Source organism: Elgaria multicarinata, chromosome 5, assembly GCF_023053635.1.
Source record: "Elgaria multicarinata webbii isolate HBS135686 ecotype San Diego chromosome 5, rElgMul1.1.pri, whole genome shotgun sequence".
Lineage (NCBI taxonomy): Eukaryota > Metazoa > Chordata > Lepidosauria > Squamata > Anguidae > Elgaria > Elgaria multicarinata.
This window is the reverse complement of record NC_086175.1, coordinates 108,975,756-108,989,600: the sequence shown is the minus strand read 5'-3', so window position 1 is coordinate 108,989,600 and position 13,845 is coordinate 108,975,756. Positions and strand designations below refer to the sequence as shown.

Here is a 13,845-nt window from a genome sequence, read left to right as displayed (position 1 = left end):
TTCATTTATATACCGACCCATAGCTGAAGCTCTCTGGGCAGTTTAAAAATGTCAAAAACAGTGAACATTAAAAATAAATATACAAAAAATTAAAATCATCAAAAGCATAAAAACAACGGTATCAATTCTTGAGAACTACTGTGGTCTGAAACCTATAAGTAGAGCCCTGCAGCAACCATGCCTCCCTTGCATAATGACACACAGCCCTTGGGAAGGTGCTGAGCAGCTTTGCTATGTGCATTGCCAATCATCTCTGTGATGTTTTGGGACTTGAGGGAGGTGCAAAGAATGCAGTAACCTGAGCTGTTGCGGCACATTCTGAACAGGCAGACCTACCCAGCGGGCTCCGATCTTACCAGCAAAGTGGGCACATGCAACTGCCTTAGGGAACTGGGACCAGCTGAGGAATTGTACAATTCAGTAGTTTAAAGTGGGGCTGGGCTAGGCTGGCGTTTTGGTACCATCATGCCTCTGAGGAAAAAAGTGCGGCCAAGTTCTGCTTCAGGGAAGTTAGAAACATCCACGCTCAACAGGTAAGAGGTGGAAAACTGGGAAAGAAAATGTTCGTTCTCTCTCTCTCTCTCTCTCTCTCTCTCTCTCTCTCTCTCTCTCTCTCTGTGTTTACATACGTTGCTGGCTTTTATTTTTTATTTTTTAATAAAAGTTTTGTTGCAGTGCAAGGCCAAGAGTGGCTGCTAATCAGTATTGTTTGGAAGCTACATGCTGTTGTCAGGGAACCAAAGCTGTCGCTTTTCCTTCTGATGAAATGTAATTTTCTATAGCAGACTGCTCAGTTCCTTCTCTTAGCAATGATCCTGGCACATTTCTCTCTCCTCAGCATGTATATTTCACTTGCTGATGATGTTTCTGTGAAAAACACACTTTTTTTTAAACTTTGTTTGCTCAGCCTGCTTTGCTTGGGAACGTGCAGTGGATGATAATTAGCGCCACCCTCCAGAGTATTGGCTGACAAGGGAGAGTGTCTTGAAGTTGTTTCTTTACACACACACACACACACAAACACACACACACAAAGGCAAAAGTTTAAAAACATGCAAAAAGAGAGAGGAGAAATTTAAGAATAAAATAATATTTTTTGCTGCAGTGATTGCAAACAATTATGTTGTACTTTTTAATATAATAATTGTTGCATTAGTGATTCCTTACAGGATTTAGATACATAGCATTGAAGGGATCATATCACCCAACACCCTGCAAACAGCAGGCAGCATAACAAAAGCACCCTTGTGAAAAGGGGGGAAATCCAAATTCTTCCCTCTCTCTTGAGCAAGAGTAATATTCTGACTCAAGAAGAAGATTGGTTCCCATAGATGCTATTATGGCTGGTTGGCTGGCTGGGGCATGCTGGGAATTGTAGGACTTCTCTGTCTAAACATGCATAGGATTGCACCCTCAATTGCTTTAGAAAACTAGGGGGTATCTTCATGGCTCCAAGTTGGAGCTGTGTCCCTCAGAAACCCTGTGGCTTCTCCATCTCAGGGTGGTGTCGGGTAATCCTGATGCCAAGGAGGGAGCGAAGGGTTCCTGGGCAGCCATCCGGGGATTAGAGCTGCCCCCGCCCTCTTCCTGTTAGAAGGCGACCAATCACAGGCCACCTTCTATCATGCACCATACAGCCACACCTCCTGTGACTGGAGTGAGGCTTAGGGGCTGTCTTGACACCATCTTGTGCATCTTTGCCTCGCTCTGGAGAACAAAGGCGGGGTAAGTCCCCGACTTTTTTTCTCCACAGCTTTGGCAGAAAGCCCCAAGGTGGGTGCACCACTGCAGCAGCATCGTATAATTGATGCCGCGCCACCGTGCACCCACCCTGGGGCTTTCCAAGCATTTAGACAGCCCCCTAGTCTGTTCTAAGATAAGCATATTCACATAGAGCAAGATCTTCTTTATGATTTGTTTATTACAAGTATACACTACCGTTGCCCCTTGGAACTCAACATATAGCATACATTGGGTTCCTTCCCACCTAGGCAGTCTCCCATCCAGGTGCTGACAAGACCCAAATATGCTTAGTTTCAGCATGGTTTCTATCTCATGGGAATGCAGATTATGCCTTCCAAATCGTGTTAGTGCTCTGTCCAAGGTACATCCTACTTGAGCTTCTGTAAGTAATTCCCCACCTGCCCCATGTTATTAGTTATTGTTGCTGCAGACACCTGCATCATGTATGAAATGTTTTACTCTACTATCTGAATAATAATTTCCACTGTAGAAAAATCACGGAGGAGGAGACTCCTACAGCAAAGACTCTTGTGCTCCCCAGTAGGTATAACTGTAGCCCAGCAACATTTAAGTGTAAACATAAAATGAGTGCGACAACCAATTATACTATTCACCAGGTACTTTTAGAATGGATTTGCTTTTGTTTGTTTTTATCCTTCAGCTGAATAAACTGGCTTTTTTTTTTAACTAGGAGCACAGAAGATAGGCATGGTCAAAATCACAGAAGGTCCATACTTGTTATTTTATAAATCAGGAGTGCTGAACCTCTTTCGGCCCAAGGGCCAAATTCTGGTTTGGAGAAGCACTCAGGGGCTACATTCCAACGGTGGGTGGGGAAAATGGCAAATGGGGTGGGGCCATAATTACCAGCATATTGTATTTCATAAGAACATAAGAAGAGCCATGCTGTATCAGACCAAGGGTCCATCTAACCCAGCTCTCTGTTCACACAGTGGCCAACCAGCTGTCGACTGGGGACAAGCAGGACATGGTGCAACAGCACCTTCCCACCCATGTTGCCCAGGAACTAGTGTATACAGGCTTGCTACCTCTGATACTGTAGGTTGCACTTAGCCATCACAACTAGTAGCCATTGATAGCCTTCTTCTCCAGGAATTTATCCAACCCTCTTTTAAAGCCATCATCACATCTTGTGTTAGTGAATTCTATAGTTTAACTATGTGCTGTGGGAAGAAGTACTTAGAATCATAGAATCATAGAATAGCAGAGTTGGAAGGGGCCTACAAGGCCATCGAGTCCAACCCCCTGCTTTTATTTATCCTGAATCTCCCACCAATCAGCTTCATAGGATGGCCCCGGGTTCTAGTATTTTGAGAGAGGGAGAAAAAAGTCTCCCTATCTACATTTTCCACACCATGCATAATTTTGAATACTTCTATCGTGTCTCTCCTTGGCCTCCTTTTGTCCAAGCTAAACAATCCCAACTGATGTAACTTTCCCTCATAGCAGAGATGCTCCAGTCCCTTGATTATTCTAATTGCCCTTTTCTGCACTCCCCCCCCCAACAACTCTACAATATCTTTTTTTTAGGTGTGGTGACCAAAACTGTACACAGTATTCTAAGTTTGTTCACACCGTAGATCTCAACTTTGTTATTGTCAGTAACTAAGCCTTAGGAGAGGCATTTATTTATTTGCTATTGCATTGAAATACTACCCCATAGCCAAAGCTCTCTGGGCAGTTTACAAAAGTTAAAAACAGTAAGCATTAAAAACAGATATACAAAGTTTAAAAACATAAAAAGCATAAAAACATCAGTATCCTTGTAAAAACAGCTATTCTGGGGTCAGAAATGTTTCGAACACTTAAGAATCAGTGGTCAGAGGAAAGTGGGTGGAGCAGCCAGGCTGTACTCAGGGCTAGCTCCAGGTTTTTGAGGGCCCTTGGGTGACACACCCTCAATGGCTACTCTCCTTCAATTTGCCTGTTCAGACAATATGCTAAGCTATGTTTAGGGCTGCTAACCCTTTTGCAACAAGTGGTTAGTGAGCATGGCTAAACTGTGGTTATGTAGCCACCATGGTTAGGAAAAATGCTGTTCAGATGACACGTTAAGCCATCATGGGTTAGCTCAAAGTGCTTAACCATCATGGCTTAGTGTGTTGTATGAACAGGGCCACTAAGTCTACTTTCTCACCACCATTGTCACCAGCTGCTATTCCTCCTCATCCTCTTTCTCATCATTGTTACCACTTGCTTGCTTGACAGGCAGAGTGCCAGCGAGCAAGTAGGCAGTGGGAACCACTACTTCTACTAACCACCCGTTGTCTGGGCCAGAACAAGGGCAAGTGAGCAAACAAGTCGCAACGGTGAGGCGGAGGAGCAAGTCCAGAGGGCTCCTGTCAATGGTGAGGCATAGGCCCTCACCATTGATGCCAGTCCTAGCTGTACTTCCCCAATGCATGGACTCTACCCGAGACGTTGGGGGCCAGCTAATGTGTCTTTGGGCTCCCCTCATGCAATTCTAATCATGTGAGGGTTTTAATGCTAGAATTGGTCTCATATCAGTAGGGCATCTTGTTGGAATACTGTACGAGTAAGTGTGAAGTATCACAACACAGTACAGAAGTGTGCTTTGTCTTGCTGCAAAATAATTTCAAAACATTTGCTAAGCACTGATTCGGTCTCCTGCTTTTCCGTGCAGAGAAGAGGAAGGTTACTTCCCTTCATCCCCAAGCAGCTGCTCTGCATTGGCTGCCTCCTTTCTTTATTCACCAACACTCTTTTTTGTTTTGTTTTTATAAACAGCAAGATGCAGAAGCACAAAACAGGAACCGATATCTCAACTTGCCTTGCTTCACTGTATAATGAAAGGATATTGACTTCTGTTAAGTGGGAAAAGGAGGGGACTAACCCTACATGTGCACTTATTATTACACTTAAATATATGGAGATTTAATCTTTTCCAGTGCACGTTATTAAGGCTGAAATTAAGCAGAAATATATATGTGGCCTTCTCTCCAAATCATGGCCCTCAGCATATTCTAATATAGAAAATGGAGCCATGTGATTTGCTTGTATGATTGCTTGTGTGCGTGTGCGTGTGTGTGTTGCTGTTAGGCAGTTCCTTTGGAAATTGGAGCAGATACCTTTTCATGCCTCAATTTCCCCCCATTTTATAATACAGTAATAGAAAAATGTGGGGAATACGGCTGGAAAGAGCTGTGTTATTGTGTTTTGTAAAGTAAGCTTTGACTTCAGTTTGGAACAGAGCTACTGTTGCTTCTCCTGTTACTATTTCTACTGCCAGCAACTAATAATTAATGAACAATAAGAGCAATGTCCACATGGCTACCTTCCGCTGTTTGTCCTCCAACAGCATTCTGAATGAGCTGCGGGAGTCGACAGCTACAGCAGACCCTTTGTTCCGACGGGCTCAGACTTCATTAGGAGGCTTCCGGCTGCAAGCGGCATCTCCCGTTTCCACCAGCAGCTTCGCAGAAGCTCGGGAGGAGACACCCCAGCTTCCGGAATGGCTGCTGAAGGAGCTGCTGAAAGGGCAGCAAAGGAGTCACTCCATTGGACTCATGGAAAACATATCGGAGAGCGAAAGTGTTCATTACCATGTTGACCCTTCTAGAAGTCAATGGAAAGGAAAGGTAGAGTGAATTCTCTTGATGGGCGCCGAAGGGCTTTTGAAATAGTGCTGTGAGGGATTGGGTGAGGAAGTATGATAGTACGGTAATAGTAATAGTAGCAGAACACATATAGAGAGAATCTACTGGAAATTGCTTCCCTTCCACCTTTTTTGTCAGATGAAAATAAGTGCATTATGTCAGAGACCACCTCCCTGTATCAGGCTAGTTAGAGCTATAGGACACGTTACCATCACCATGGGGATGTCACAGAAATGGCCCTTGCAAACACAAACTGGGACTATGGCCCTTTTTACACTGAAGGATTATCCCAGGAAAATGGAGGGTTTGTCCCTGCCTGCTTCTGGGATCTCTTGTGTGTCATTTGGATGCACAGGGTTGATCCTGGGATGATCCCGGAATAAATGGAATAAATGTAGACATGCCCTATGATACTAAGCTGTGGAGGCTCTTACATAATTGTCTCAAATACTTGTAAATATTTTGGCTGGGACAGAAATCATTTGGAATGGGGAGGGGGCTATATGTGCTCCGACTATTATGGGATGTGGGTGTGGGGACTGTCATGATGAGTGTTCCAACTTCAAAATTTTCCACTACACCACTCCAGATTGTAGGTCTTGACACCAAACACAATAAAAATTATACCCCTTATAATTAATGGGGTATTTCCCCTTAATGGGGGAAACCGCTAAGTTTCCCCCCCCCCCCCCATGACATTGACAAATAGTAGAGAGTGGAAGTCCAATCCTTGGGTGCCTCAGAGTCCTAAAAAGGGCCTGTGATTATAATATTTTAATGATTCCATGTTGCTTTTTGTCTTGTCAAGATTGAGCAGCAGGTAACTCTTGAACAGCTTCAGAAGCTACATGCAGCCTTTCAGGTATGACCATCATGATGGAATAATAGTTATTTATTTATTTATTTATTTAGAGTATTTTTATCCCGCACTTCAGCCGAAAGGCTCTCGGGGCGGAATATATATATATATATATATATATATATATATATATATATTGGTGTGTATTATTTCACTGGAAAGAAACTTTTTTCCCTAATTGCAGTTACACAATAACTCCTTTTAAACTTTCGATTATGCTTTTGAATTTACAGCTCAGAATTGTTTTGCATGAATGAGGATGTTCATGTTAAAAAAAACCCTCATGCATATTATTGAGAGATTTGTGTTAGCCAGAGAGCAATGCAATCACTGCAGATGCAGCATAAGATGAGATAAATAGGAGACTGGATATACTTAAAACAGAAATAATCCTTGACAAGATTTGTGGGCCCAATAATATAGGGACAGGCCACTTTCACACAATCAAAAAAGAGAAAATACATTGCCAAAAAAAAAAAAAAAAAAACAGGACAAAAGAAGACATAGATTTGCATTAAGAACATAAAAGGAAGGAAAGGAACTTCTCGTGCAAGCACTGAGTCATTACTGACTCTTGGAGGGACACCAGCTTTCGCTGACATTTTCTTGGCAGGCCTTATAGCGGGGTGGTTTGCTGTTGCCTTCCCCGGCCATTATTACCTTTCCCCCAGCTAACTGGGTACTCATTTTACCGACCTCGGAAGGATGGAAGGCTGAGTTGACCCAAGCCGGCTGCCTGAAACCAGCTTCTGCTGGGATCGAACTCAGGCCGTGGGGAGAGTTTCGGCTGCAGAAACTGCTGCTTTACCGCTCTGCGCCACACGAGGCTCTTAAGAACATAAAGATCCACACTAAATCAGATGAAGGGTCCATTTAGTCCAGCATTTTGTTCACCCAGTGGCTAACCAGCTGTTGACCAGAGAACCACAAGCAGGATGCGAATGCAAAAGCACCCTCCCATACATAACCCCCAGCAACTGCTGTACATAGGCATACATGAGTCCCAGTACTGGGAAAAAGGCGGGATATAAATAAGAATAATAATAGGCACGCTGCCTCTGATTACTGCATTAATTTTTCATATGCTAGTTCATATGTTTAGATGTACGTTTAAAGATAATTACAATAAATTAAATTAGCTCTGCTCCTCTTCCAGTTCCTGTTCCTCATCTGTCAGCTCCTCCTGCAAATTTCTCTGCGTTTCCTTCGGTCTCTGCGGATGAACTGTCTACAATACTGCGCTCATCGAAGCCTTCCACTTGTTCTCGTGATCCGATTCCTTCTCGCGTCTTTATTAATCTTATTCCTGCTATCCTCCCTTCCTTGCTACATATTATTAATCTTTCTCTGTCCTCTGGTTCATTTCCTTCTGCTTTTAAACATGCTACAGTCTCTCCCATTCTCAAGAAACCTACTCTTGATAGGCTATCTCTGTCTAACTACCGACCTGTCTCTTTGTTGCCGTTTGTTTCAAAGATCCTGGAGCGTGCGGTCTACTCTCGCTGTCTTGACTTTCTTTCTAGTAACTCTGCTTTGGATCCATTTCAATCTGGATTCCGTCCTCTGCATTCCACCGAAACAGCCCTTACTAAGATCACCAATGATCTCCTTACTGCCAAGTCTAAAGGCCATTATTCCGTTCTTATTCTCCTTGATCTAACTGCAGCCTTTGACACGGTTGATCATGATCTTCTCTTAGATTCCCTTCATGACCTTGGATTTTGTGGCTCTGTCTATAACTGGTTTGCCTCCTATCTAGCGGGTCGCTCTTTCAGCGTGTTGGCTAATGGCAGCTCGTCTTCCTCCTTTCCCCTTTCAGTAGGGGTTCCGCAAGGCTCGGTGCTTGGCCCGTTGTTGTTTTCCTTATACATGTTGCCCTTGGGCAAGCTTATTCAGTCTCATGGCCTCCAATATCATCTGTACGCCGATGATACACAACTATATCTGTCATCTCCGGAACTTTCTCCTGATGTTCACGATCGTATCTCGGCATGTCTTTCAGATATCTCAGCTTGGCTGCTTCATCGTCGCTTGAAGCTTAACATGGCAAAGACTGAATTGCTTGTTTTTCCTCCTAAACCTTCTCCTCATCTCTCATTCTCTCTTACTGTCAATTATGTTACGCTTACTCCGGTCAAGGAAGCTCGTAGCCTTGGCTTTATCTTCGACTCCTCGCTCTCCTTTATTCCTCATATTGAGGCAGTAGCTAAATCTTGTCGATTTTTCCTGTATAATATTGCCAGGATTCGATCATTTTTATCTGTCTCTTCTGCCAAGACGCTTGTTCATGCACTGGTTATTTCACGGTTGGACTACTGCAACCTTCTTCTCTCTGGCCTTCCTTCTTCTCACATCAGTCCGTTGGTTTCTGTTCACCACTCTGCCGCAAAGATCATCTTCTTGGCTCACCGCTCCGACCATGTCACTCCGCTTCTGAAATCTCTTCATTGGCTTCCAATTCACTTCAGAATCCAATATAAACTTCTCCTGTTAACCTTCAAAGCTTTTCACGGTCTAGCTCCTTCCTATCTCTCCTCTCTCATCTCACACTATTGCCCCGCTCGTGCTCTTCGCTCCTCTGATGCCATGTTTCTCACCTGCCCAAGGGCCTCTACTTCCCTTGCTCGGCTTCGTCCATTTTCGTCTGCTGCCCCTTACGCCTGGAACGCTCTTCCAGAACATTTGAGAACTACAAGTTCAACCCCAGCTTTTAAAGCTCAACTAAAAACTTTTCTTTTTCCTAAAGCTTTTAAAACTTGATGTTGTGCAGACTTCTACTGTTACTTTCTACTGTTAGTTTTTCCCTACCCTGTGCCTGCTTACCCTACCCTGTACCTGTTTGCATTCTCTTCCCCTCCTTATTGTTTTACTATGATTTTATTAGATTGTAAGCCTATGCAGCAGGGTCTTGCTATTTACTGTTTTACTCTGTACAGCACCATGTACATTGATGGTGCTATATAAATAAATAATAATAATAATAATAATAATAATAATAACTATAATACATCTCACCACAGTGAAGACTGTGACCAGCTGACCTGTGTGTCTGCTCAGTGTGCTGTCCAGGTGCTAATGGTTGATGGGCAATTTCAAGGCCTATGATGCTGTCCCTTGTTAGGGTTCTGTATGTTTAAATCACACCAGGACAGAATCTGCACTACTGCTTTATAATGGTTTATAACGGTATTGACAACTGTTGGGGCCCAGGACACATTGCATATACCGTTTTCAAACTGCTTTCAAACTATTATATCCTGATTGGTGTAGATCTGGCATTGGACTGTACAGACCTTCAAACAGGGAGCTGTCCCCTGAGACAGAGCACTGTCTTCTTTTATTCATTCATTCATTCATTCATTCATTCATTCATTCATTCATTCATTCAATTTATATCTCATCTATATACAAAATACCCTAGGTGGCACATGGCCACCTGTCAGCCCTCACCTGTATCCTCTTCTTTCCGTACTACTTCATACTCCTTTTTTGTCCTTACCCAACTGCTGTGGAAGCCTCCCCCTTATCCTAAATCCCAACCATATGCTCAGCATCTGACACACCTTCGTATCATCAAACATGGTAGGTCCCTTGGGAGTTCTAGCTTCATGGGCTTCTAACAGTTCCTCTTGAGTGTGTTTTGGCTTCAACGTGGGGTGAAGGGAAGTCTTTCAGCAAAGTTGGCTAAACTCTCTACTAGCCACTTCTGAGTGAGTGAGACTGAATTATGGAAGAGAACAGGGTTGCCAACTGACTAGAAATAATGTCTTGGCCTCCTATTGTCCGATTTAAGTCTGAGAAGCAGAAATCAGCAGGTGAAGCTTTTCATGATAAGGAGCTAACAATTGTCATGTGCTGTTCGCTCCACATCAAACTGCTGTTAAGGAGACAGCTACAGGGCAGAATCAAAAATACGTAATCCTATGAATGAAATAGATCTGCCTTGTGATAATGAAAGCAGTCGAGAATACCCTTGAACTCCTGACCCTGTTTTTGGTGAAGGCAGGGAAGATGAAAATGTCTTTGTGCTTTATTTTTGCATTCAGCTTCGCTTAGACTTAAGAATTATTCAGGGGAGAAAGAAATGGCAGCAGAATGAAACCACGCTTTGAAAAGCTGGGCTACTGTCTTGTCAAGTCTACAGCTTTATAACACCACATTATGTTTTTCCTGTTGCTGTATCTGATTCCAGGAGTTAGAAATTAATGGGCATAAATCTCTGGATGTGGAAAACTTCAAATGCACCTTAAAGAAATGCATGGGATCACATAATGTAGTAAGTGAACCACTATTGGAAAATTGTATGGCAATAGTTTCATGGCAGTGGGAAGGGATAGGGTGGGTGAAGTTCTTCCAGCTTTTGCTTCCTAACATTTAGCCTCTGCCTCCCATACACAGCTTCAGATAGAAAAACAAGCATACACAGGTTCAGACAGAAAAACATCCTACAACTCCCAGCTTCCCACAGCCATCTCATGTCTGGCTGGGGAATTCTGGGAGCTGTAGGACTTTCCCCAACTAAACATGCATAGGATTGCACCCTTTATCTTTGTTGCTGCCACCATTTTTTGCAGTTCCCATTTACTAAACTGAACTGATCGATCCTTTCTAGGTATTGGCCCTGAGAAAAGTTATCTCATGAAATCTTGACCCTTTGCATATGGAAAGTTTATTATGCATGTTCTTTTGCCCCTACAGAGTGATGAACAAATAGAAAAGCTTTTCATGAAAATAGACTATTCTGCAACTGGCAGGATTCAGTGGGTAAGTGTGGTATTTTGGAACCTGTGGGACAATTGGATCAAAGGGGGGGGGAATGATGACATGCTAAGATGTGGCTGTGAAGAAGCAAGAAATGGAGAAGGATCTGTTGGAGATAAATAAAGCACAGCACACGTTGGAAAGGCGAAAAAGAGGATGCCAAATCCAGGTTCCCCGTGTTTCTGGGGCTGAAGGAGACATTTAAATGTATTTCTCTGCATCTTCTACCTTTCAGAATTTCTCCCAGAAAGGTAAAAGAAAGGGAGAAAAGTAACAGGGAGAGGGAAAGAATTAAACAGTCCACTTGCCTCCCTTGACCGCCTCGCAATGGTCCTTTGCCTGATCCGTGGGTTCTTTATCTGATAAAAGAAAGCCCTCAGAGGAAAATGATCATAGAAGTACTATTACAGCAGAATCCTGTACATGTCTACTCAGATGTTAAGGCTACTATCCTCTCCTACTATCCTATCCTATCCTATCCCATTGAACATCTGAGCAGACATATATAGGATTGCACCATCCTTCAGCTGTGGACACTGAAATTCTTAGTGGTAAGACAAGGGCCCTGCTTCTATAGTTTGTGCCTCACTCCTGCACTGTAAGATACTAACACTAGGTAGACTTCACTTGGTACTGCTGTATTTAAAATGGAAAATGGCTTAGGGGCAGCCTTCTCCAGCCTGGTACCGTCTAGATGTTTGGACTACAAGTCCCATCAGCCTCAGCCGGAATGGGTGATAATTGTAGATGATGGGAGTTGCCGTCCAAAACATCTAGAAGGCACAAGGTTGGGGAAGACTGACTTAGGGTGGTTCCAGACAGAGGATTCCTAACACGACCAATCAGAAGGCACTGTGTAGCTATCCCATCTTTTCTTCCTCAATAGATTTTTTTCTGATAAGCAGTGAGAAAGCGCAGGAGAGTTACAAATAGGAGATGATGACATCTGGACCCTCTGAGCAATTGCATAATAAAGCCCTCATCTGAAAGCACTGTTAGGTTACTCTTTTTTGCACACTTGACAATAACCCTTATTGAATACTGCGGCTCAGTTCCAAGACTTAGACAAAACCTGGATAGCCCTGAATGAGGGAGAGTGAGCAAGCACATTGGCTCGCAGCTACCCCTGACATAAACAACCCAGGGGTGCTCTGTCCCTGGCTTGTTTGTGACTTCCAAGCCTGGAACTCTGGGTTGTCTTTCCCCTAACAACTAAAGAGTTCTGGATTCAGATGTTATGAAAAACAAACCAGGGGCAGAATGTTCCTGGTTGTTTAGCTCCACCTGACTGCAGCAGGAGCTGGTGGGTGACCAGGAACCAGCGTGCATGCTTGCTCCCACTTCATTTTCAACAATCCATCGCACATGCGATGTGCAAACTGGTTCATGCATGGGACCAGACTGCCCATCTTAAATAAGAATAAGATTTGAGATCTATCAGACTGATTTTGCTCATTATTATCGTAAATCGCCAGTGTTAGTGAGATAAGTAGGTTGGAAATGTCAATAAACAGTCCAAGGTCAAAAGCCAAAAGTATCCATCAGAAACCAGGTCAAACAATACTGGGTTCAGGAATGCACCAAAGTGTAGTCAGAGTCTGGTCCAAGATCAGGTTATGGTCAGGCAAGGTTCAGAAGCTGGTATGCAAGCAACAAGGGCAAAGGCACGAAAGTACAGCCATTGCTTCCAGCACCGCTCAGGGGCTCTGACATGTCTTATATTGGGATGGTGGTGATTAGGAATTGCTGTTAGCTGCATTGGCCTGCAGCTGGCTTCTGCCTGTTCCTGTGAAGAGCCACTCCCCACACACTCCCAGGCTCAGCTGTTCCTCCTTCCCGCTCTATCCCAAGCTGAGGCACAAAATTGTTTTAAGCTGAAGCTTGAGCAGTGTAGATGTGCAGAAAATTTGGAAAGTTCGAAAAAGCTCAGGCTTTAATAGCAATTAATTTCCTCCATGCCGAACAGGCAGGCCAGCCCCTTCACCAGCGGGATGACAGACAGCCAATCGGTATGGAATGAAGGTGGGCCCCAGGTGCAGCCACACAATTAGGCTGTTGCCACCAGCAAGGAGCTGGAGGGAGACAGAAGCAGCCAATGGGGGGGGGGTGGCATGAGGGAGGGGGTGGAGCCACACCTCATGCAAATTTTGGAGGGGGGATTCACTGTGAATGAGCCATATTTGCATTATTCATGATCCTCTGTGTGATGAGGGGACTGAGGGACAAAAATATGGGAAAGGAGTAGAACTACTAACGCTCCTGGCGACATGGGCTAAGATATCAACTGGCTCTTTTCCCCTCTGTAACTAGCATGACTTCTGCACATACATGCAGCTGGAATGTGCTGAGCAGGATGGGGCATCTGCCCGATTGAAAGAGGTGGCCTTTTCTCTTCCTGCTACGATCCAAGAGATTCCACACGGAGAGCCCGTGCTACGCGTTTGTTCACTGTCTGATAGCACATTAATTACAGCCCGAGAAGATGGAAATATTTCCTTCTGGTCACCGCAGCTCAAGCTGAAACGAAGCAAGATGGTGTTTGTATGTCACATTTTCTCATTTTGTAGTTTTCAGGATTATTGATCTATTTATCTCAGTTTGCACTGCACACCCTGTCCCCTCAGGTTCAGGCAAGCTGACATTTTAAAACTTCCTCCTGATTCATTTGAATTTCCCAGTCAACCCTGGTCTGAGTGGTGGTGAGCTGGGACTGAAGGGCGTGTCGAACTGCATTTGTTGGTGTCATGTTTTTAAGTGTATTGTTTGCAGTGAGCTAGGGTGAATCCCCCCCCCCAACCCCCGGTAAGTATCTTAAGGGCATAATCCTATGCCTGTTTAGATAGA

The 13,845-nt window shown here is 44.0% G+C and overlaps 1 protein-coding gene across 3 annotated transcripts in view; it reads left to right on the top strand.

Annotated features, from left to right (window-relative positions):
* Nucleotides 1-332: 332 nt before the first annotated feature.
* The window catches only part of LOC134399131 (WD repeat-containing protein 49-like), a 49,171-nt gene continuing 35,658 nt past the window's right edge, over nt 333-13,845 (top strand). For 2 of the 3 annotated variants that reach the window (XM_063126985.1, XM_063126987.1), the window contains exons 1-6: nt 333-533; nt 5,084-5,363; nt 6,190-6,243; nt 10,433-10,516; nt 10,939-11,004; nt 13,312-13,542. In XM_063126985.1, the coding sequence (XP_062983055.1) occupies nt 466-533; nt 5,084-5,363; nt 6,190-6,243; nt 10,433-10,516; nt 10,939-11,004; nt 13,312-13,542 (783 nt within the window). In that variant the 5' untranslated portion in view covers nt 333-465. The remainder of the gene's footprint in view (nt 534-5,083; nt 5,364-6,189; nt 6,244-10,432; nt 10,517-10,938; nt 11,005-13,311; nt 13,543-13,845) is intronic. The other variant, XM_063126986.1, reaches the window with a different exon arrangement.